Source organism: Marmota monax, unplaced genomic scaffold, assembly GCF_021218885.2.
Source record: "Marmota monax isolate L192 unplaced genomic scaffold, Marmota_monax_Labrador192_F-V1.1 WCK01_AAM20220418_F8-fsc00019, whole genome shotgun sequence".
Lineage (NCBI taxonomy): Eukaryota > Metazoa > Chordata > Mammalia > Rodentia > Sciuridae > Marmota > Marmota monax.
Window position 1 is genome coordinate 18,623,175 of NW_026695242.1, and position 26,519 is coordinate 18,649,693.

Genomic DNA, 26,519 nt, shown 5'->3' on the forward strand with positions numbered 1-26,519 from the left:
ATTCATGTATGCACATAACAATTTGCTCCATTTTATTCTCCAGTCTCTCCTCCTCCCTCAGATCCCTTTCCTCTACTCTTGTTTCTCTTGAATTCACTTTTAATTTTGGTGCATTATACAGAGAAGTGGGATTCACCATGGTATATTCATATATAGTACTGCAGTACTTTTAAATTCATGAAAGAAAACTTCAAACAGTAATAAAATTCAAATTAGTAACCACAAAGAAACTATTCTCTACAACTCTCTAAATTAAAAATACTCTTAGTAAGTAGCAATGAATATTATTGGAACGTTTAGGAAAAAAATACAAAGAATAAAAAATCACTCGTAAACTCTATACTAATAACATTTTATGCATACTATTTTTATATGTGATAATATATTGCGAATATTTTTACATGACAAGTAATTCTAATGTTGGTGTATTCTATCTAACTAATAAATCAATCACAATACAGGACATTTATTCTATGTAAATTTTTGATACATATGATTATTTATCTTTGGGTCAATCCCAAGAAGTCCAATTGTGGACAATTATTAACAACAATGTGTATTTTCAACCACAGTTTTATAATACCCAGTTTTTGCACCTGAAGTCTATATTTTGTTATTTAAAGTATCCATGTGCTCTAATTGGCAAAAAAGTTGAACTCTTATTTCATCTTAAAAGAGCAAAAAAGCACTGAACCTAACCTTGCACCTTCATAAAAGTTAACTCAAACTGAAGAAAAACTGAAAACAATAAAACTTTAGAAGAAAAAAAAGGCTAAAAAAATCACTGAGAACTGGGATTACTAGGATTAGACAAAAAGTTCTTGGACTTAAACCAAAAGCATGAAAATGTATGATCTATAAAAGGAAAACTATTCAGATCATCTCTAACCTTGTTCTATTCGTTTTTGCCTACTTGAAGAACTTGACTACTGTTTCATAATTTCTTTTCATATGTTTAAAATTGTATTTTATTTATTTTGATAACATAGTATGAAATACATGTATTTTGTTTATTTTTATACAATACTATGAAACATAATGCATAGATACATGACAGTTATAGCTTCACGACAGTTATAGCTTCCCTGAGGATGTTGGCTTTCTTCAATTAAAAAATGACTATTTTAGAATACTCAGTAAGTGTAATAATACATGGACTGCACTTGAAAATACTTTCATATTCTGCTTTATTTCAATTTACATGTAGTGAAATATCTTTGTTAATTTTCCACTTTATTTTTTAAAAATCTTTTGGGGCAATGTTTTTAGGTACAACTTTTGTATTTAGACAATTTAAATAATTTTGCCAATTATTAGAATTGTTTTCTTCTTGTCAATGAGAGCTTATGTTTAATAAATTATTCTTTGTTGTTCCTTAGTTTCTTTTACTATATGGAATATATTTTCTCTCAAATATCTTTTCCCTAGTAATTTCAAAGATATAAATCGCATTACGTATTCTATTAGAAGTTATTTTTCTTCAGCATCAAAGATGAAACAAATATCTATTGAACTTTCATATGTAGAAGAAATTGACATATTTTTACTTTTGATTTTCTAATAGTATAAGAGTTTAGGGTCAAAATACTTTAAATTTTTATAAAAAAATATTAGTTTCCCATGAAAAATAATTTACAATATTTTCATTCCATTTCATAACCTTATTTACACCAATTCTTTGAACTCCATTACTTAAATAATTTTGCTACTTTGTACCAGTACTTTAAACATTACCTTTCCAATCTTTAGTTTGGTTGAACGACATTTTCAAATCATTTTTTCAATATCAGTATTTTATAAATATTTGTGTTTCTGAAAGTGTTTTCATTGTTGTCTTTGTACTTGAATAACAACTTGGTTAAATGAAGAATTCTCTAGGTATAACATTTTTGCCATAAAAAATGTAGATATTCTTTTATTATCACATTGTTCCCTGGCTATGAAGATTGTTGTGAAGTTTGGGACAAACGTGATTTTTTCTTCATTTTAACCTGTTCCATCCCCCTGTTTTTTACTAGATTATTTTTAGCATTCTTACAATTCAAGGAGATGTCTGACTTCTCCAAAAATCTATATACAATCTTTCACACCTAATCATAGACAGGAGGTTTTCCTTGCCGTACTTCATGGTAGTAGGTATCCCCTCCATACCAGATTTGGTACAGTCAGTAACTTGGTACAGTCAAGGAGGCAGGCCCTTCACCTCTGCTACACATGCATACATGCACACATACACACCAATACACCAGCCATGCTCACAAGCATACTTGCATTCCAATTCCAGGTACCTCTTTTTCTTATCAGGCACCTCTACAAAGACTTTGTCATGGGGGATGGGGACACTGAAGGCAGGAGGCACTTTTCTCCACTGCTCCTTGGATATAATGGGATATAGTCACCACCACCACGCCCATCTCTTGCCTAGGGTGGCTGTGTGTAAAGAAATGGAACACTGGAGAGCTGAGCCTTTTTTGCTGCTTGACTATACATACTGTCCAAGTAAATTAGTAAAGGTTTTGCTTGGTTATTTTGATTTGGCTCTAAATCTTAATTGATCCCTTTGATAGAGGACAGATAGTTGCAACATGAGATTAAGGGAACAATTCCATAAAATGGGTCCACTCTGCTGAACCCCACATGCTTTCTTTTCCAAGAAGCAATTTACTTGCAGCCTTGCCTGGCTTAAATGAACAGGTTATGTCACATTCCTCAGCAAACTACCTGTTACTGGCAAGAGAAATGCAGGTCCAAAATAATGTCAATAAAAGGAGCCCAAGTTACCCTGAAGGGAGAAGCTTTTGTGACCATTTTCACAGACCAGATCCTGAAACTCAGGGAGATAAGGATAATTCCTCATAACCACAGGAGGAATCTTTAAGAATTTATGGCTATGAATTCCATTAGAATTCCTCAGCATGGGCTAAAGTGACCTAGAGTTGGCATGGTATCGGGGACTTAAAAGTCTGATGTCATCTTGCTGTCAATCTAAAGTCAAGAGGTGGACCTCGGTGAGACTCTCTGGAAACTTCTCTGGAATCCCCAATAAAACTGGAGTGCAGGAGAGGGATGTTATACTTCTCCTCTCTGAGAGGAGTGTCCCCTTTCTCTTTTCCTATCCCTTCAATAAACTCATGCCTGTTACTTTGAGTGACATGTTTGAAATCTTTCTGACTTGATCACAAGAAATGGGGTTTGATGGGGTGAGTGATCTTTGTGCTGCCTGAGTTTCCCAGAAGGCTGGAGTTCTGTAACACTTTTAGGATCTGATTACACAATAATTTTTCTGTTCAATTTATTCTTATCTCTTCCTTCCTGCGTCCATAAGTATCAGTATATTGAATGTTTGCCCTCCATATATATCATCTTCTATTTTCATCTGTCTTTTCCTTTATATTCTGAAAGAAAAATTTCAAGTGTTTCCCCATATCTCTGATCTTTTTTCCTTCAGTGTGGTTTCCACTCTTTGCTATGAATGGAATTTGAAAATTTGTATAGCATTAATAATTATCTTACATTCTTTCTCATTCCGAATTACATCTTTTTATATGTAAGTTCATTATTTAATCTTTCATGTTTTGGTTCATTAAATCCAATCTTTTTTAATTCTTTCTTTCTTTATTTTTAGTCATACATGACAGCAAAATGAATTTTTACATATAATACATACATGGAATGTACATACATCAATCATATTGTCAATTCTATTCTGCTGCCCTTCCTATCCTCCTTACTCCTCCCCTCCTCTCCCATCCTTTCTCTCTATCCAATCTAATGTGACACACATTTTTTTTCTTTCTCTCATTACATCATATACGTATTCTGTATAATAATGAGGTTCTCCTTCCATCTTCCGTGCAATCTTGAATTTTACTGAAAACACAAATCAGAATTTAAAAATTTACAGTTTTATTATTAAAAAAATCTAAAAATGTATCATTCTTCCATCTCTCATTAAAAATTTTCCTTCAGCCATTTCTTTGTAGAGGCTTTTCATAGACTTCACTTTGGTTTTTCTGTATTCAGGCTTGAGAAAGAAGTCTTTCTTCAGGTCTAGCGTACAACTGATAGATACTATTTAAATCTCATTTCTTATAAGAGGATGATTTTAAAGTTTTCTTATACCTTAATTTGAAGGGGGTAGTTATATATGTTTATTTTTTCTGGTTAAGAAATTTTTGTGTCTGAGAAACAAAAAAATAGTGCTATGGATAATTTCAACAAAGAAACCTCATTCAGTTTTTTTCTCTTGGTCATTCTAAGAATTAGGCACCTGTTTTCTTCTGCTAGTAATCTATCTGGTGTAAGTTCCTCCTTCAGTACAATATGTAGTCAAGTTTGGATTCTTCGATTTCTGACTTCTACAGCAGAGTCTACATAAAGAGATTAGCTTCCCTTACCCACCAGGTGGTAGCAGAGTTCTGATTATTGTGGTCCCTAGAACACCTACTTTTCAGTAACTACTGATCTGTAGTAACAAAGGGAATTCTAAGTAAAGTTACTAGCTAGCCATCCTCTCTCCACCAAGTCGGAGAGTACTACTATAAAAATCCTTCCAAGAATTTCTCTACTATTTTCCCTATAACAACAAATGGTTTTCTGAGGAGGAAGGGGCAAGTTTTTACATACTTCTTAAACAATAGGATTCTATGAGTAAATTCCATAACATTTCTCAGTAAATACAATAAATAAAATAAAATAAAACTTTCATTGTTAAGAAAAGTTTTTCTCTATTTTCATTTTTCTTTATTTTTGCCAAGATCTTGTGAAGGTGGTAGTTTGATACTCATGTTCAAAATTCCCATCTTACCTGAAGGTTTTCTAAGTTTCATTTTAAGAATACTAAGTTTTTATATAACTTTCCTTTCATCCTTTTTTTTAATTTGAAAAATTTCTGGTAGTATTTGCCAAGTTATTCTTATGCAGCTAATTATATTATTGAACAAAAGTAAATAGTAGAGCTATAATTTTTATATTCAGACATTCTTCTTTCTTCTAGGAAGCAAGGCCTTAGAGATCTAGCCAATGCTTCTTAATCTCTTAATTCAACAGACTAGTAATTTTTTTTAAAAAAATTCTTTTGATTTTATGAAGAGCAAAAAGGAAATCATATGCTCTTATAATCACAATTACAATGTAATTAAATAAATTATATTTTATCCTAAAATATGGAAAAATCTCAGAATAAAAGTCCTATAAAAATCAAGTAAATTTAACTGTATGAAGATCTCACTAAAATTTCTGTATCTGTCTCATTTAGCAGAAGCCAAATGTAAACTTCTCCATGGTTCAACACTAGTTTCAAGAACTGATATTTATAAACTGTCTTATATAATTTAATTCTCCTCTCTACATATAAATAAAGTAGGGCTCAGAAAGACTAAAAAAATGACTGGAGTCAAAGAATGGGTAATTAAAAGAAATAATGCAAATCTATGCCTTTTTTTCCTCTAAGTCCATGACCTTTTTCATTACATGATGATTTCTTAGTTTAAGTTTGTGTTGGGTTTCTATTTTGAATACTGTTAGAAAGGTGAAAAGATGCTGGTAGTGAAAATCAATTAAATTAACAATTTGGGCATTTTAGGTATATTATATAAAGCATAAAATATTAAACCTTAATATCCTTGTAGTCTAACTGAACAGCTCAATAATAATTTATATTCAAAGTGTATAATTTCAAAAGGTACTGTTTTTAACTCATTAATTCATGAAGTCTAGAATTAATTAAATGAGTTTGTAATAAAAATGTTAGTCTAGACCTTTTCTGATTTTCAATCTTATTATTCACATAGGGGACATTTGGAAAAGTATGGAGATGTTTTCGAACATCACAAACTTGGAAAGGTGCCACTGACATCTATCTTCATAGGGTCAATGAATATAAGATGAGGTAATGTTAGTCAAAGGCAATTTTTAATCTACTGTATCCTTTGGTCTAATTAATACATAACTTTTCATTTTTCCTTTTTTTCTTTTCTTGTACTAAGGATTGAACCACAGGGTACTTTCCAACAGAGCTATATTCCCAGTTATTTTTAATTTTTTGTTTTGAGGCAGGGTTTCCATAACCTGTTGAGGGACTTGCTAAATTCAGGAGGCTGGCCTTGAATTTGTGATCCTACTGTCTCATCCTCCAGAGTCCATGAGATTATAGGTATGGTATACCCACCATACCCAGCTTATGCAAAACTTTTCTGATTCCCTTCAGAATGTCAGTTCTGCCAGAAATATTTAATGTTTTTTCCTTTGAAAAAAATAATTGCTGAAATTAGTATTCATGTATTTTTAGTAAATCCTCCTTTAGGAGGCTATAGTTTTCTAATTTTGATGTGTTACTTGAATATAAACAATCTCTAAATTTAATCTCATGCTTCTTTCTCATACTCCTTCCCTTTTATTTTCTTTTAACTAAATTGTGCTGCAGATCACATAACATTTCCTGTCTTTAAGGTCTCATTTAATCTAGTGCTTGGTACATTCTATCTTTTATTTTTATGCAACACATCGTTTTTTTTATTGCCTCTTTTTCTATAAACGTAACATAATTCAGCCCCTCTTTCTGAATTATGTTTCTCTTACATTTATGTTCATAATACTTTCTAATTATCCACACATTTTTCCCACAGTGATTTCACATCCAAATGAGTTAATACAGATTTTTTAAAAGCATATTTTCCCCATAACTATAGTTTCCAAATGTCATTTCACCTCAATTTTGGATCTCAAAATCTCTATTTTGTGATTATCATTCTAGGATTTACTTTAAATACAGATAGCACTACTTTTTTATTACAAAAATTGCAATTCATTTTCAGTGAAGTTTTATGAATTGCTATTTGGTTCTTCACCAAGGATACAACTACATCTATTGCAACAGTTATGAGGTTCACAAAACCTCCTGATACCAACACTGTCTCATAGCTTCTCAGACTCCAAGTGTTTGTTAGGAGTTCCAAAAGGAGGACATGGAAATTCATCTGTCACAATATTAGGAAAATAGCTCCATAGAGAATAATTTGATATCTATATATTGAAGAAAATATTTCTTTTCTACAAAGATACCCTATGTGGTCAAAGCAGGGAAATATGATCATCCTCAGTCTCAGAAGCCCAATACACCAGTGGTCTGAATTAGTTAATTTACAATGCTCGTGGATTTTGGTGTTTGTGGAGTTTTATGAGAAACCAATAAAACATATATATCTTTGTAGTGCTGACCCTTCACATATAGCACAGAAGGAAAACAAATTTTTGTCTTCAATGACATAAGAAAGAGTGTAAGATAAATGTTTCACACTCCTATTTATAAGCTTAGCCACATCCTATGTTAAATTCCAAGTTAAATTGTCTAATCAGTTTTAAAATTCATGTGATCTATACCCTTAAAATTGAACTGAAGTACTTTGTTTTGACCACTTTGTAGTCAACTCTTGTGAGGTCAACTCAAATTCAGAGAAAAATACATATTTGAAGTAAAATTATTGCATAAATCTACCTTTGGGAAAAAGGTATCTTGTCCACTACTGATATCAACTCAAAGTTCTTCTTTCACTTTCACTAATCTTTCTTTGCTCAGTGTATTTAGTCATATTAAAAAATTACCAACCTATAAGCAAATTCACTTAATTGACATATATGTTTATACTTCTATGTTGTAACTAATGAGCATCAATTATCAAGTCTAAAATTTCTTCCTGCAAAAGAGTGGTCATTATCCATGTAAAAATGAAAATAAGTTCTTAACTTTATTCATATATCTAATTAGCATAATTTTGTGATTTATAAAAGCAATTATGGATACAACAATTTGGGGTATTAAATAAACCAGCTGCACAAAATTTAACATATATAAAACTAATTAGAGAGCCTCATTTGAATTTATTTTTTCCTACCTGAGCAACTAAATATACTTTTACTGTAGAAAACATTGCAAGGGGGTACTGGGAATTAAATCCAGGAGCACTTAACCACTGACCCACATCACCAGCCCTTTTTTTTTTTTTTTTTTTGAGACAGGGCCTCACTAACTTGCTTAGGGCCTTGTTAAATTGCTGAGGCTGGCCTCAAACTTGTGATTCTCCTGCTTCAGTCTCCCAAGTTGCTGGGTTTATAGGCCACACCCAGCTTATAGTAGAAAACTTACTGATGGGTATTTCGTTTTTACAAACAACATTACAGAACATAAATATCAAACTATAAAGAATACCTTCCATGTGCAAGATACCAAAATACTAACACTAATTTATTCATATTTCTTTCACCTGCCACTTTTCATCATTTATTTTACATAGTACTTCCTCTTTTTTTTTTAAGAATACATGCAGAAAACAGTCCAAATATGATGAATGGACATCAAAATGTCTCTCAAAATAGTCAGAATATTATTTTTCTGCATGTGGTCAACACTGGATTATTTCAGAAGCAGACTTAATACAGTAATAACACACTATCTATATTTCCCTCAAAAGAATAAATTTTGCATACAAAATTGGTAGTGCTACATTGTAATAAGATGAATCTTATGATGAGATTAATGAAGCTTAATGTTCTGGGTCTCTCATTTGCATGGTCTATTTCTATAACCCAACAAAATTACATAATTTTTAATTAAATGTATTTTTTCTTCTAAAGAGGGTCCCCCCAAGTTATATAAAGTTGAGGTGACACATTTTTTGAATAAATATGATTCTAATCATATTTTTAATTTATTCTGTGAAATTAACTTCAAGTCTTAACCTACTACTGACAACTGTGTCTGTACCGGTATATGAGGTACAAATTCTTCACTACTCTATTCTTCCATATTGTATAAGCTTTGGAATAGGGCTTTAGGATCAAAAATCTCTTTAAAAGTTTATAGAGATTACTGAAATTATTTGTACTCAAGGGATTCACCTCAAAAATTGGGAGAATGATTTGTACTACACCATTAGAAGTAAATTTACCAGGAAGCTAATGAAGCTAAATGTTAAGAGACCCTCACTTGCACTTGCTCCTGGCACTTTATTACGTATTTAAATAATTTACATTGTTTTTGACAACTAGGGCTTTAAACTGTTTTTCTCAATTAGGACACCTCAAGTTGCATAAATGTAGGCACAACAAAACCTGGATTCATCCATACATTTAACAAGAAATAAATACGCAAGCCTAACATGTTCAAAAACAAGAACTGCTAGTTAATCAAAACTCCTTAGCTAAGGAACTTGGATGACTCAGAGCACTGGCACTTACACAGTGAAGTCTGATTTCAATGAGACATATGTAAATTTAAAAAAATTATTTTCACTCAGAAAGTAATAATGAGTGAAAAAGAGTATAAACATTTTATCTTAGTCTAAAGTTTGCACTAGCAGCATACTTGAATCCCTGGATATAAAAGAAAAAATGTTTCTTCTAATAAGCATCATTTAAAAAAAATTTCTCAAGTGAAAGTAAGAATGATGAAATGGTATTATATCTATACAGTAAAAAGTGATTTACATTCAATTTTCCTTACTTTTTGGTTATGAATCATCATAAATATATTAAAGTTATCTAGATTTTATTTTTAAATTGAATTATATATAAAATATAATTCATATTTTAGGTAGATATTTCCCCTACATTTATACCTACATTTAGGTGCCATATTTTTTAAATATTTCTTTTTAGTTGTAGTTGGACAAAATACCTTTATTTTATTTTTTATGTGGTGCTGGATGTTGAGAGCCACAGCTGAAGGGGCCCCAGCAAACTTCCAGCTGCCAGCAAACTTCCAGCTGCCGGCTGATGATTGGCTCACAGCGGCCCTAGCAACATCTAGCTGATTGGCTCCTCTGTGGTGATGCTCATTGGGCTGTTTCCCTGCCCTTTCAGACCACGGAGCTGCTCATTGGGGGACTTTTTTGGCTCTGCCCACATGAGCCAGCCAATCAGCCTCAAGAGCAGGAGGATTGTGGGAGGTGGAGAGAGGCTGGTGTGGGAGAGAGAGGCTTGTGGGAAGGCAGTGGTGGCAGTTGGGGCTCTGAGGGTTTTTCCTGAGAGGCTGTTTTGTTTGGTGTGTGGTTCTAAAAATAAAGTTAGTTTCTTTTGACAAGTGGCTCCTGATTGTGCCCAGCCAGACTGCGGCAGCTGAGGATTGAACCCAGGGCCTCACACGTGCTTGGTGAGTGCTCCAGCACGGAGCCACAATCTCAGCCCTAGGTGCCATATTTTAAGTAGAAATTTTCCCTACATTTACTCTGTCATGGTCAAAACAATGAATTTATGCAAAATAAATTTTCAATGCAATATACATTCACAATATACTAACATCACAGGTATCAAAATGCACAGAAGCTGCTAAAACATTTCAAAAGCAAGTATTTCTTTGAAACTCAAATACCACAATTGCATATTATAGAGAAAAATTAGGAATGTGTACATTTTGTATATCTGCACTAGGAATTCAAAACTTTTGAATCTTTTTTATTAATTTTTTTAATTTATGTATGACAGTGGAATGCACTTCAATTCTTATTACATATATAGAGCATAATTTTCATACAAATACATGTTCATGTTTCATACAAATGTGAATGTTCTTAAATACAAAGAATATTCACTCCAATTCGTGTCTTTATACATGTACTTTGGATAATAATGTCCATCACATTCCACTATCATTTCTAACCCCATGTCACCTCCCTTCCCCTCCCATCCCTCTGTCCTATCTGGAGTTCATCTATTCTTCCCGTGATCTCCCCTCCTTAACCCCACTATGAATCAGCCTCCTTATATCAGAGAAAACATTCGGCATTTGTTTTTTTGGGATTGGATAACTTAGCATTATCTTCTCTAACTCCATCCATTTACCTGCAAATGCCATGATCTTATTCTCTTTTATTGATTAGTAATATTCCATTGTGTATATATGCTATATTTTTTAAATCCATTCATCTATTGAAGGCCATCTAGGTTGGTTCCACAGTTTAGCTATTGTGAATTGTGCTGCTGTGTCCCCGTAGTGTGCTGTTTTTAAGTCCTTTAGGTATAGACCAAGGAGAGGGATAGCTGGGTCGAATGGTGGTTCCATTCCCAATTTTCTAAGAAATTTCTATACTACTTTTCATATTGGCTGCACCAATTTGAAAAAAACCAGCAGTGTGTGAGTGTACTTTTTTCCCCACATCCTCACCAACACTTATTGTTGTTTGTCTTCATAATAGCTGCCATTCTGACTGGAGTGAGGTAAAATCTTAGTTTTGATTTGCATTTCTCTAATTGCTAGAGATTATTGAACATTTTTTCATATATTTGTTGATTGATTGTATATCATCTTCTGAGAAGTGTCTGTTCAGGTTCTTGGCCCATCTATTGATTGGGTTGTTTTTTGGTGTTTAGCTTTTTGAGTTCTTTATATACCCTAGAGATTAGTGCTCTATCTGATGTGTGAGGGGTAAAGATTTGCTCCCAAGATGTAGGCTCTCTATTCACCTCACAGATTATTTCTTTTAACTTTTGCATCTTAAAACATAGTTTTTGTTCAAAAATTAGTCATTTTGTATTATTTCAATTTTTACTAAAATGCTTATAAACACAAGTCTACTGCATCCTAAAGTGCTTTCTTTAAAACTAAGGCTCCATTTGTATTCAGAGAACTGTTATAAAGTTGACCAGCTCACCAAAATCTATCTTCTTAAAAAAAAAGATCATTTTTTATTGTCACTTCAAGTTTCCTTTAGTTATTTGAAGACTAAAAAGTGTCCAAGTTGCAAAATAAACATCTGAGAGAAGTTATTTCTGTAAAAGATAGTCTAGTATACTATTACTTGCCACCTCAAGGTTATGAAAAGGCAAAAGCAGGTCTCCACAAGCAAATATACAAGTTTTGGAGACTAGAATCTCACTCCAAGAATATTAAAATAAATATTAAAAATTTGTTTTCTCAGCTAGAAGACTGACTTTCATATTCAACAGACATGCATTATTGTTCAATGCATCCATGCAGGAGGATTAAAAGACGAATCAATAAAACAGTAAATGTCATGCTTTCAAGGAACTTAAATTACAATGTAGTATTCTATATATGTGTGTGTGCATAAATGCAAATTTTTAAAGCCCCTACTTCTGCATAGTCTTTTAGATAATCGTTTTCTTTGCTTCCCTTTATAATAATTTAACTGCTCCAAATACCTGCCAAAAGCTATCTCCATTTCTTCACCTACTATTCACTTTTAGGGGGAGTTACTATGGATTAAACCTAGGGGTGCTTTACCACTGAACAATACAGTCCTTTTTTATTTTTAGACAGGGTTTTGCTAAGCTGCTAGGGCCTCATTAAGTTGCTGAGTCTGGCTTTGATCTTGCAATTTTCCTGCCTCAGCCTTCCTATTCACTCTTTTTTTTTTTTCCCTACTCACTCTTAAACACAATCAAATCTAGTTTCTATCGCTACCACTTCAACAAAAATTCTCTGGTCAAGTCACCAATAAGCTGTATGGTGGCAAAACCAATGGGCACTTTTCATTTATTTCCTGGCTTTACATCTGATGGGGTTTAAGACTGCTAACGCAAAATATGGCACCTTAGTATTGGAGGAAATGGTTAAAGAAACCTTCTCCCCTGAAGCAGGACATTAAGAATTCTCTGATTTTACTATGAAGTAGGTGATACTAAGGCTCTCTTCCATAGGGATCTTTCCTCTATCTAGAAGTACAATTGTTATTGCTTAACACCACGGACAGAGAAGAATCTGAGCAAGTCTTGCTAAGTTTCCCCCAGTTTAAAACCATCATGGTTCTTTGTCCAATCACCTCTACAGCTATCCACTTACTTCTTCATAAGACTTAGCATAAAATATGTGTATAAACACACACACATACATACATAATATAGGCTTCCATATTTCTTTGAGTCTTCACTTCTGAAGGTTCTGTGTCACATAAAATGAATATTAAATAAATTTGTACATTTTCTTCTTGTTCATCTGTCTTTTGTTTTATTAGTCTCCACCACTAATCTAGTGATGAGTGAGAAAATTTTCTTCCCTCACAACTCTCAATAGAATTTAATAGAGTTGACCATTTGCTGCTTCTTAAACATTGTCTTAGTTTTTCTCCTATCTTACTAACTTTTCCTTCATATTCTATAGCTCTTTGCCTAATCAAAAATTATTAATGTTTCTCAGTCCAGCACTCTTTGTCAATGAGTGCTGCCAATGAGAAATAGCACTGAATGTCCTTAACCATATATAGCTTTGAGCACATGAAATATAATTAGTACAATAGAAGAGTTAACTCTGATGTAATTTTTATTAATTTAAGTAGTTATGACTCTAGTGATTACTGTTTTATAAAGTTCTATTTTTCCTACTCACTATAAATGATCTTATTGATAATTTTCAAGTTTATATTACAAGGTCTGCAATATAGTCAACACTTCCCTTTGGGTGTCTTAAAGATACCTCAAATTTTAAGTAATCTGAAATGACTCCCAAATCCTGTATTCCCCCAATTCAGCAAGTGACCTCAACATCCACCCAGATGCTCCATCCATAAATTTCAGATTTCAATTACTAATATAGGTTAACTCATCCTTTGTAACTTCTACCAAAACCCAAGCTGTTTTCTTCTCAAAGACTGTATCACCTACATGTTTTTTTTAAACAAAAATATTTTTTGTGTGTATCCCCTATCTTATAATATTTTTTACATACAGTTTTTTAAAAGCTATTCCTCTCATTCCTAAGTTGGTTATCCTAACATAAAAGCTGTTTTTAAAATATTAGATTTCTAAAAATATTCTCAAACTTTGTCAAAGATAGCATGGGGTATATTAAAGGCAATACAAGCAGAATGATTTGGTTCGAAAGAGATAAAGAGAAATGGTAGGAAATACAACTAGACTAGGAGGGTCACAAAGAGCTTCTTAATGTTAGAGAATGGCTAATTAGAACTAGTAGTTAGTAAAAAATGTAGTCAAAAGGCGATTAATGAATGACATGGCAAGATTTCTATGTTAAAAGGATGACTCTATGACTCTTGGCATTACTCAAGAAAATGAAATGAAAATCAATTTTTTTTTTTTTTTACACAAAACCAAACCATTTTATCCAAATCGATTCAGGACCTTACCACCCAGTGTAAACACTTCTGCAAATAATTAACCAAAATCCAAACTTTGGAACAATATAAAGAATACGATTGCCAACTAATCAATGAAGTTTATAGTTAGGAGCTAATAAATAATATGAATATAAAATTAGTAATCAACTGTTGCCTTGAAAATGACACAGACAATAAATATGGTTCCTAATGAGGCAAATAAAATCTATATCTAAATTACATTTTATCATTAATTTACTATCATTGATGCACAATTTGATAAGCAAATAAAATATACATTTAGAAAATCACTGCATAATTTGGAATGCATACCAGTTATGCAGCATATAATCTTAAATCCTAAAGTATAATGAATATCATTAAATATACAAGGGTCCACAGCTACTTGTGGAAACATTTCCATTACAATTTGATTTTACTTGTATGAAAACATAATAATCCCCTTCTATGAGAAAAAATAAAATCAGAAATTTCTTACTTTACAAAATTAACTTGTACTGAAGACAAATTATACAACAAAATCACATGACCTAAAAAGTATTTTGGTTTACTCAGATGTTATGCTATAATGAAGCTAAATTTACCCTTTATAAACTAAACGAAGTATCCATTTGCCATATTATTAAGGTGAATTAGTTCTGTTCTGTTCTTTAAGTCAAAGGTTGTAACTACCTATCATTTATTGAGCAAAAAAAACCCTCTTATTTTACTAAAGAAGCCAATCTTATATGAAATGTGCAGCACTATGTTAATGATCATGTAGATACTTTCCATAACTTTGGAATTTGATAAAACCTGACTAGTATAATACTTGTAGTTAATCACTTAAAACGTAACAGCCATGAAATAATAGGAATTTTATTATTTTCTCTTTTGCAGTTAAGTGATCCAAAATCTACCAACAATAAGATAAATTTAAAAATTAAAATACCCAGGGCAGTTTTTACTTAGTGTTATGGTTTGGATGTGAGGTGTCCCCAGAAAGCTCATATGAGATTGCAAAAAGGTTTGGAGGAGAAATGATTGAGTTTTATATAGCCTTAGTCTAATCAAGTGAGTTAGTTCCCCATGGGATTAATTAAGTGATGGGATGTGGTTGGAGGAGATGAGAATTGGGGTGTGGCTTTGGGTGTGTATTTTTATCTGGAGAGTGGAGTCTCCCTGCTTCCTGGTCACCATGATGTGAGCTGCTTCCCTCTGCCACACACTCTGGTCATTATGTTCAGCCTCACCTCACCTCAATCCCTATGGAATGAAGTCGGCCTTTTATGGACCAAGACCTCTGAAACCATAAACCCTCAAATAAACTCTTCCTCCAATACTGTTGTTCTGGTCAGATCCTTTAGTAACAGCAGGGGAAAGATGACTAAGACAGTCACTTTTATATTTTTTGTCTTCCTCATGTACAAGCATACATGTTTGAATCAGATAATTTTTCTTCTGAATGTTTCTAAGAATAAATACAAAATGAAATTGTAATCCTCAGGTTTAAATTTCCAGAAATAGTCATTATTTACACAGAATTTCTAAGTGGCTACTGTAAAAGCAGAGAATCTCAGATTAAGGATGGATTACACTGTTGATACTTGATACATAGTCTCAGAGATTAGACAGGACTATGAGGTGAATATACCAATAGGGCAAATTCTAGACAACTGGAAGGGAAACAAAACCAGACAGAATATCAGGTAGTCTTTATATGGCAAAAGTCTCATTTGAAAGGTCAAGTATGACCTAGAATAAAAGAAAATACTCTAGTAGTAGATAACAGGAAGAAGTTCGGGGGATCAGGCTGTTGTATCAAAGAGGCTTAACAGCAAGTTGTATAGTATTAATCATGAGGAACATGAAAGGCAAAATACAGATAATGGGCAAGAAAATAAGGCATAGATTCATTTATAGATACAAACACAAGAAAGATTCAGCTTCTAGAGATAGATATAAGAAGGGTTTGATCAGAGAGGTCAAAGTAAGAGCTTCATTACTAGAAACAAAACACCAAGATAAATTAATGTCAGGAATTAGTTGACACCAAGATCATGAAGTCCAGACCTTGAGTTCCTTACAATATCTGTTCTTAGATACAGAACTGTTCCAAAGGATAAATTTACAAGTGGTATTAAGAAACTCAAGTTATGAAAGCCAGACCAATTCTCAGGTTAAGATCTATAATCATTCAAACCTTACTGTTGTTGCTATCACCCCCAAATCTGAGCTTTCAGTGGGACTGTTACTTAAATCTAAAAAGCAAAAACATTAATTGAAGCAGAACTGTATTCACAGGTTACTCATAAAACTGCAATTGTCTAGCATATTACTAACTAGGATGTTATACCATTCTTTTAGCAGGAGACATGAAGATAAATATGTGACAAGAACACTCACAAATATGTTCTTTATGGTGTGCTGACAAAATGGGTGATTAAAGACTTAAAACAAAATTTAAAAAAAATATTAATAATGTGAATAATTGGGAAATTTCATTGTTGGTGCAGAAGAAAAATGTTATGATTAGAAAAAATCAAGAGAAAATTCTTCTATAGAAAATGTATGAGTTAATTAAATCTTTTTAGGCCTTATGACCAAAACATACAACATTCATGAAAAATATCTATTTAAAATGCCATTTGGGCAAGAAAGATCTCCTACATCAGCATAATATGAATAAAATGTTCACAAGGAACTGCAATGATGTTATCTCTTTGCAATCTAATTTTGAGTATATCAATTTGATAAATTTTAAACAACTTTATGAGATTCTTTCCTACTGTGTTAATGAGCACCTGGCCCTAATAAATATTTGCTGAGTGAATGATAAATGCATTAATGAATTGAAATATGAAAGCATGAAAACACAATTAATGAAAGCATACTAGAGAAGGTACTCACTACCAAGGTTAGCAAAACTTAATATATTAATTGCAAAAATATCAGATTAAAAACCAAAATTAAAACATTATTATTATAGTTTGGATATGAGATGTCCCCCAAAACCACCTATATTAATGCAGGAATGTTCAGAGGTGAAATGATTGGACTGTGAGAGCTGTAAGAAAAGCAATCTATCCCAGTTTGAAAAGACTGACTGGGTGGTAACTGGAAGCAGGTTAGGCATGGCTAGAGAAGGTACACGTGACCTAGAAGGGTTCATCTTCCCTGTAGCCCCTTCCCCCCTCTGTCTCCTGATGACCATGAGGTAAGCTGTTTTCTTTAGCCCTGTCCTTTGATTATGATGCTCTGCTTCATATTGGGACCAGAGCAATGGAGTCAGCCATCTTATGGACTGATTCTTTTTACCTACAATCCATGTATTTTAGTCAACTTTACATTACTATGATCAAAAGACCCATATAATTTCCTAAGCAAGAGAATATATCAGAAAAATGTTAGTAAGTGCTGAGTTTAGGACATACTGCTCCAAACTATACTAAGCTGAAAGAATTTGAGAAAACAGCTTAAGAAGTTCACACCCTGACCTTTTCTTACCTTTTCCAAAACAGGTCATAAGACTTTCAGGAGCAGGTGATCTACCTATACCCAGAGAAAAAGAACATTCTTAACTCTGAAGACATAAGAATACAGAGGAGGGCTACAGATATAGCTCAACTGGTACAATGCTTGCCTTGCATGCAGAAGTCCCTGGGTTCTATCCCCAGCACCACACATACACACACACACACACACACACACACAAAAAAGAATACAGAGAAGTTGAAAACAATAGGCCTGGTTAAATTCCCCTAGTTTATTATCATTAGATCAGATCCTCTTTTCTTCCAATCATATTTCTCCAAATCTAGGGAAAAATTGGAGATTCTTTGGATCTTAATTTCCTCAAGGTGGCTTCTGTGTCACATAAAATTTATGTTAAATCAAATTTAATATGCTTTTCTTTAGTTAATCTGTCTTTACTATAGGGGCCCCTAAGACATGAGCCTAAGATAAGAAACTAAAATATATTCATCACCTACAAAAGTCACAGACCCTTAATGATAATGCAAGCCAATAAAAATCACTTTAAAAAGAGTTAAATTACAGTGCCAAAATAAACTTTACAATGCCATAATTTATATTATTAATAAATATTATTCAACGTAAAAATTTTCCAAAATGCTTTTGATTTTCACAAAAACTGTTCTGGTTAAAATTCTTTTTTCCCTTTCTTACATCACCACACTTAAACATAATATTTTTTTTTTGTTTATAAGTGTTCTGTGGACCATAAGGAAAAATGAATATTGACAGAAACACTGGATAAGCTTGGCACATTTACAGGTAAATGACACAAATTTGGCCTTTTAGAGTACAATTTTAATATAATTATCAGCAAAACTATTTAAAAATAATTTTTGGCAAGATTATAATTTAGCTACCTATGACATGGCTTAAATATAGATAACACAGAAAATATGAAATCTGTTAATATCCAATTTAGTATATGCTTCCTCTCATAAAACTTTCAGGAATAATTTAAGAAATCATTACGTAAGAGAATTATTTGTTTTCACTTTTTGCCATTTTACCTTTCTGTCATATTCTAAAGCAGTAATGGTGAATACTATTATAGGAAAAATATTGCCTGACTAATGTGTCTTATAAGTTTAGATTTCATATTTCAGATTTTCTTAAAATACACACCATCTGAATTTAAAGTACAATGAAAATAACAAAATACCACCACATGATTTGTGCTAAATAGCATAATGAATGTTACCAGGAAATTATTTAAGATTTTCATTTCAATATTATTACATAATAAGAAAACTAGGTGGTCATTGTACTTTAGAAAATTAAAATTAGAAAGTATTAATACTATAGGAAAAATATTTTCAAACTGTTAAGAGACAAGCAAAAAAAAGTTCAATAGTTGATTCATATGAAACTCTTAGAAATATATGTAAAGCTCTTAGAAATATCTATATAAATTAAGATACATTACTACAAAATATGGTACAAAAAGAGTTCTTGTATAGTAGAAATGGCTAGATTCTATTTGGAACATTTATCATTACTGCAATCAAATTTTGTTAGTATCAATTTTACCTTTAGAATTTAAATAAATGAAGCTTTTAGCAAAACAAGTAATATGAAGAGTTATTTCCAGAACCATTGCTTTTTAGTCACTAGACTTTCCTTTTTTAAAAAAAAAATCACTAAACATAACCAACATATTAAGCCCCAGAAAAAAACTGGATATAACAAATTGCACCAGAATACACAAATAGGGTAAAATACCCAGCTTGAAAATGTTAGAGAAAAATTATACTTTAAAATGGAAGGGTTACCTAAAAAGAAAGAATCTGCAAAAAACAAAATGTAAGTGTAAAAAAAGGTCTCATTTAGGTTAGCTCTACACAAATACTCTCGTAAACATTAAAATAATAGGCTCAAGGTTAAATCGTCAGCACAATTATAATTTAGCTACCTAAGACATGGTTTAGAAGTAAAACGAAAAATGCTAAATCTTTGCATTTCCAGTTTAGTATATGCTTCCTCTCATAAAAATTTCAGAGATAATTTAATAGTATATATTCAGTATGAAACCTAAGAAATAGATTTGGTGAAGATTTGTTTTTCTTTAAGCTCCCATGTAATTTAAGCTCCAACAGTTCATTTATTTTATGAATAAGAATATTTATTTATGTTACAGCAGAATATATTGCTAAGTAAGAAAAATTAATCCAGTGTTATTTCCATAGTAAACAAAATAATCATATACAGTCAAAAGTAGGGAAAGAAACATAGCCAGTACAGAGCTTAGGTCAATTGTATTTCATCCATGTTTAACTGCCTAAAATGTACCCTACTAAAACTGATAATATATTAAAAAAACACTAATTTTCAAATGATACTTTAAGATACTGCCAAAGCAAGCACCAGTATTCTAATTTATTCACTCTAATAAGCAGTTCCACACCTGACATGGATCTCAAACACTGACAAGATAAGGAATGAACATTTGAAAAAGGAAAAATAAAGGCAACTGAGAAACAGTTTAGACTACCAAATTTCCATCTTTGTCCACAATTTTACTCTCTATGAGACATGGATGTATATTTCTAATGGCCTTCTACACATTTCTATCTAGATATTTCAAAAACATTTCAAATCTAAACTGACCCAGAGATGACTTTAATAGATTATTACACCAAGCCTACCTCTTTATGTTCCCTCCATCCAATAATTCCTATTTTGTTTCTGTAGTCAAAATATACCCAACTTCCCAATCTATCAAAATGAGCCATTCTCAACAACTCATTTTTCATGTCTCACTTGAGATATTCCAATTTAATTACAAATTTACAGATCTTTACCTTAGAATATTCATTGATTCCACCACTGATTTTTACCTGTCTTGTTTTAGGAATCCTACCTACTATAATCAGTTGTCATTAACTGGTTAAACTCCTAGAGTTCAATATCTCAGTTAAGTCATCAAAAGGAATGCCAGAATACCACTTCTAAAATCCAAAATTTAATATCTCTATTTAATTTTATATGTTTTGGATGTAGTTTGTCCCCAAGGTTTCTTGTGTTAAAAGTGTGGTCTCAGTGTGGCAATGTTAAGAGATGTTGGGATCATTAAGAGGCAAGGCTTGGCCAGGTGTGGTGGTGAATGCCTGTACCTGCAGCGATTTGAAAGGCTAACAGGAGAATTCTAAGTTCAAAACTAGCCTCAGCAATTTAGTGAGACACTGTCTCAAAATAAAAAATAAAGAACGACTGGGGATGAAGCTCAGTGTGGATCACCCCCCACACACTCTTCCCTGCCCAGAGTTCAATCCCTAGTACCTAGGTGAATGCTTTTTCTATTTCTATGAGGAATGCCATTGGGATTTTGATCGGAATTGCATTAAATCTGTATAGTGCTTTTGGTAGTTTAGTCATTTTCATAACATTAATTCTGCCTATCCAAGAGCAAGGTAGATCTTTCCATCTTCTAAGGTCTTCTTTGATTTCTTTCTTTAGGGTTCTGTAGTTTTCATTGTATAGGTCTTTCATCTCTTTCATTGATTCACAAGTATTTTTTTTTTGAGGCTATTGTAAATGGGGTAGTTTTCCTCATTTCCCTCTCAGAGGATTTACCACTGATATACAGAAATGCTTTTGATTTATGGGTGTTGATTTTATATCCTGCTACTTTGCTGAATTCATTTACTAGTTCTGACATGAACAGACACTTGACTTATCAGAAGAGGATATACAATCAATCAACAAATATATAAAAAATGTTCATCATCTCCAGCAATTAGAGAAATGCAAATCAAAACCACTCTAAGATATCATCTCACTCCAGTCAGAATGTCAGCTATTATGAAGACAAACAACAATAAGTGTTGGTGAGGATGTGGGGAAAAAGGCACTCTCATACACTGCTGGTGGGACTGCAAATTGGTACAGCCAATATGGAAAGCAATATGGAGATTTCCTTGGAAAACTGGGAATGGAACCACCATTGACCCAGCTATTCCTCTCCTGGGTCTAACCCAAAGGACTTAAAATCAGCATACTACAGGGACACAGCCACATCAATGTTTATAGCAGCACAATTCATGATAGCTAAACTGTGGAGCTATCTGTTAACTAAATGAACCTATTTTCCTTACAAATCACCCAGCCTCCAGCATTCCCTTATAGTAATGGAAAATTGAGAAATATACTTCCTTACCCAAAAACTATGCTTATCTATAGCATTGTTTCTCCAATGGGTCACTGACATCAGCATCATCTGGAAACTTGTTAGAAAAGCAAATTCTTGGGCTCCACCCCACATCTAATCAATCTGAAACTCAGGGGATGGAGCTCAGCAATCTGTGCTCTAACAAGCCCTCTAGGATAAATTGTGAGAACTACTGAAAACTGAAAACTGATTTAAATATTTTTATTAAAGAGATGACCTCAGCAAACATCATCATTTAACTTTCTTTGTAATTATTTTTAAACTAATTTTAAAATAGTAATATGAATGGCATACATTAAATTGTGCCATATTATGTGATTTGGGGTGAGCAGCAAAATAAAACATTGCCTACAATTCAGTGCACAAAATGGTACAGTGTATAAAAACATGTGGTTCTATTTCCTGTTTGTTGAAATTCAAGCCACCAAAAATATGATCAAGTAAAACATTACTACATGTAGCATTCAGTTAGTTGCAGGAAAGGTTCACCTGCATCTGTTTGGATTTTCTTCTCATCATAACAAATTAAACAGGTTAAGGAATTGGTCTGAGTTTTGTTTATTTCATCTCTAATTATATTAATAATGAAGTTACTTCTAAGTTTGGGATACAATTACACCTTTTCCAGTAATAGGTAATAAATTAATTACCTATAAAACTAAAAATGGATTCCTAGATATACAAGAAATACTAACCAAGTTTAACATGGATATACCGTTCAAAGTTAAATAAATCTGCTAGCAGTTCTGAGAAATACTCAGTTAAAATAAAAAGATAGTCATTTATCATTAGTACTTAATTTGTAATGATAAAATCTGACAAGTTTTCATTAAGTTTCACATGAAAAGATTTTGCAAAATAGTGATATAGTCTCTGATAAAGTCCATAATTTTGCAACAAAATAGTAACTGAAGTTGTAAATCTGACAATAGAACAAAGTCATTATGCCACTTACCAAAAAAAAAAAAAAAAAGCATACACAATTGGAAAAAAACTCATTAAATCCTGCATTTCTCATATTGCAACCAATGTTAAATAAGTATGCTGTTTTTTAAAAACAAAACAAAAAGACATATGCCTTGATACATGTCTTAAAATGCAGAGAATACAAAAATATTCAACACATATACATGATTAATTGAAATGCTAAGATTATATAAAATCTTTCCAATTTAACTGAATGAGAATATGAATGTGGCAGATTTCATTTGTCTTTGTGGTTTTCTAAGTAGGTAAATTCAAAAAACAGTAAAATAATGCAGAAGAAAAATATATTGTTTAAATCAGTTCTCAAAACACCATCCACTAAATTATCAGAAATGTTGAGACAACTATATTAAGGGAAGTATAGAATATAAAAAAATTCCTATAAAAGCTATTGCCAGATTTTATAAAGTAGTAACTGCATTAATAAGGATTAGACATGGAGGTATTTCAAAGTAATTTTGGATAATCACATATAAAATGTCCTTTAAATTGTAGTTTTTTTTTTCTCTAAGTCAACTATAATATTATAGACAGAAAATTTCAAAACCCATTAGTGAGTGTCCTGAAGCAAGGCATAAGTGCTTCAAAAGAAATATTTTTATTAAAATTAAAATTTTTATAAATCCTTTGAATATAAATAACTTGAGCAAACCAATTTATCTAACTCTTTAATAAAATGAAGAAAATTTGATAATACATTCAGAATGTCAGTAAGTTTATAAATGTAGATAAGTTTTCAAAATAAAATTGAACCGTACAGGTAGGATTCATCATATAACTAAAATAAATTTAACTGATTTAACTGACTAAACTTTTAATAAGCACAAAAGGATATCAACAAATATCTCAGAATGTTACAAGATGTATTATTTTATCATAAATGAAAAAAAAATGAACTGACTGATAATCCACTCTAATATTTGCCTCCAAATGAAATATTTACTCTTTCATGATTCAAGTTTTAAAAAAACTTACTATTTCTCATTAATTCTGGATCAGTTTATTTGGATAATGTCTTGAGATTGTAAATGAGTTAAAAACATTAGTTTGCCACTACTTATTTGTATGAACTTATAATTATCAACACATAATACAAAAAAAAAGATAAAATAAAGAAATAAAATGAATGTTAAGGCTGATATAAAACAGAAATTTCAAAGATAACTGCTAATTTAAATCTCCTCCTATGTTACTCATTGACTTTATTCTGCTTTATTTTTCTGTTAAGTTTAGAATTACAGGATAAATGTACCCTAGTGAAATGCTATTTTCACTTATTAAATGGACTTCTATAAAAAGTTTTTTTTTTAAATTAAAGGTTCACTACAAATTAGAAAGTTTGCAATCTACTAATCTATACTCCTCATAATTACATACCTTAGCTAGCATTAATTAGCTTTCAGCTTAATTTCCAACCAGGCATACTTCTTTCCTCCAGCAATACAAAAAGCTATACATCCCATACATAGAACTTACATGGTTTTATGCCTTTAGATATGCTCCTGTCTCTACCAGAAATGCCCTTCTCCCCCTTATTCTGGAAAAATTTTACTTTTAATATCCAGAAAAATGCTGATTCTCAAATTTAAGACAGAACTAAACACTTTCTCTTCTATACGCCATTACAGTGCTTATCACATATTAATATTTATATATTTAAATATATTATCTTCCCAAATAAATTATACCTCAAAATTTTTTGAATGAAGGAGCCAAGTTCTTAGATCCTTCCCCTAACCCTGTCACTTGCTCTTTATACAGACCCTACAGTTGGAATGCATATACAGACAAATAGCGAAAAATAGCAGTTAACTAAGAGAACAAAAGGAAACAAAGTGTGAGTCTTAACTAGTTAAGATAAGTACCTAAAAATTATCTAAGGATAACAGAATGATACCATCCTCTAGCTAGTCCAACTTAAGTATTTCTACTCAAAAGTGATAGTCTACAAAGTATCAGTCTGCAATGAGATAAATATTTAAAAAATACTAAATTTAAAAAGAAACTTTTACAGGAATTTATCTGATTTTATGTATGTTGAAAAATTTGTTATCTTTTAAAATTTTTTAGTAATTTAAAAAATATTCTGTAAATTTCAGTGACAGGATTTTTTTAAAGGGTCTTTTACTACAGATAGTTGATAGACTATGGACAACAAAAAGTGAATGACTCTTTTTTTAAAAAAGAAGAGACAGAGAGAGAGAGAGAGAGAGAATCTTTTTTTTTTTTTTTTTGTAGATGGACACACACAATGCCTTTTTTATTATTTTATGTGGTGCTGAGAATCAAACCCGGGTCCCACCAGTGCTAGGCAAGCACTCTATCGCTGAGCCACAATCCCAGCCCAAGTATGACTCTTTTTTAATGAGAGTTTGGTTAAGAAGTAAGGATGTATGGTACCTACATAAATTTCATAATATATATCAATATAATTGTACATATTCTCAGTTATCTTTGACACTTTAAAACATATTAATAGAATTATAAGTGCACTTGGAAATACCTAATCATAAATAGTCTTTCTAAATTTTATTAAATGAAAGCCAGATTCATGTTAAAATTAGGATTTGTTTTCTGTCTATCAGACACAATGGAATAATAAAGGGCCATCCATCTTGGGACTAACCCCACACATTAGCTAACATTGTTGTGCTAACAGTCAGGTTTCCACAGTTCTCTGCATGACCTGCATAATCTTAAAATCCTGATACCATGTAAATTCAAAATGAGCATACAATTTTCTATCAGAAATTCTTTCAATATCTTTCTTTCAGGAGACACTAACTTGCATTCTCAATTTTCTATCTAACATGTTAGTAAACTTTGACAATAAAGAGTCAGACAATAAGTATTTTAAGGTTTATGGGCTATGGAGTCTATCACAGCTACTCTTCTCTGCTGCTGTGGCAAAAGAATAACTGTGGATAAACATGCAAACAAATGTGCATGGCTGTGTTCCAATAAAGTTTTAGTTGTAAAAAAGACAGGTTAATAGATCTGGCCTAAAGACCATAACTTGCTGATTTCTAGTCTACATCATAGATGCAACTCTAAAATGTAACCACTAAGAATCTATCACATAGTAGATGATTATTTTGATTCTTGTTGGCATTAGTAACCAGCTTTTAAAATGTTAAAGGCTGAGAAATTTACCATATCATTCAAATTAGTGGACAATAAGACAAAAGTATATTGAAAAAAAATGTTGTGCCTTGTCTTTAATGGCATATGTCTGGAAAAGCTACAAGTCTTTCATACTATAATTAGATAGCAACACTCCCACAGGCTATAGAAACAAAAGGACAGATTTATTTACTAAAGTTGCCACAACCACTTTAACAAATAGTAGATACGCAAAATTCCCAGAGAAGTCTGTTCTTTAAATGAGCCACAAACTAGGCTTAATTAGTCATGAAAAACAAAACGAACCAATTCCAAGTGTCATGCTCTTTGTTCAATTCACATCTATAGAGCAATTTCAAAATGCAGTTTTTGTTTGCGTTTTTAACAAACCTGACTGTAGATTCATTTCATCTTTGGGGTTCAAAGTTGACCATCCCCAGGATATTATCACTTTTCCTTCAAGGAGTAAGATACAAGCAAAGCTCATTAGAGACTAACACTAAAGTCAAATCCTAAGCTTCCCCTTTCACATAAGTTCTAGAATCCCTAATGGAACATGTATTTCTATGAGCAATTCTTCTCTGCATTCTAGAATTTTTCTTCCCATAATACAAGAATTGATGAATATTTATTGTAACCTT

General features: G+C 31.9%; 1 protein-coding gene across 2 annotated transcripts in view; it reads right to left on the reverse strand.

The window, feature by feature from the left end:
* Phyhipl (phytanoyl-CoA 2-hydroxylase interacting protein like) overlaps positions 1-26,519 on the reverse strand; it is a 56,294-nt gene that overhangs the window by 23,744 nt on the left and 6,031 nt on the right. The window contains exon 1 of one of the 2 annotated variants that reach the window (XM_046419770.1): positions 17,574-17,607. The exons of the other annotated variant lie outside the window; for it this stretch is intronic. Coding sequence (XP_046275726.1) covers positions 17,574-17,592 — 19 coding nt within the window. The 5' untranslated portion in view covers positions 17,593-17,607. Of the gene's footprint in view, positions 1-17,573; positions 17,608-26,519 lie in introns of those variants that run through there. 2 annotated transcript variants of the gene reach the window in all.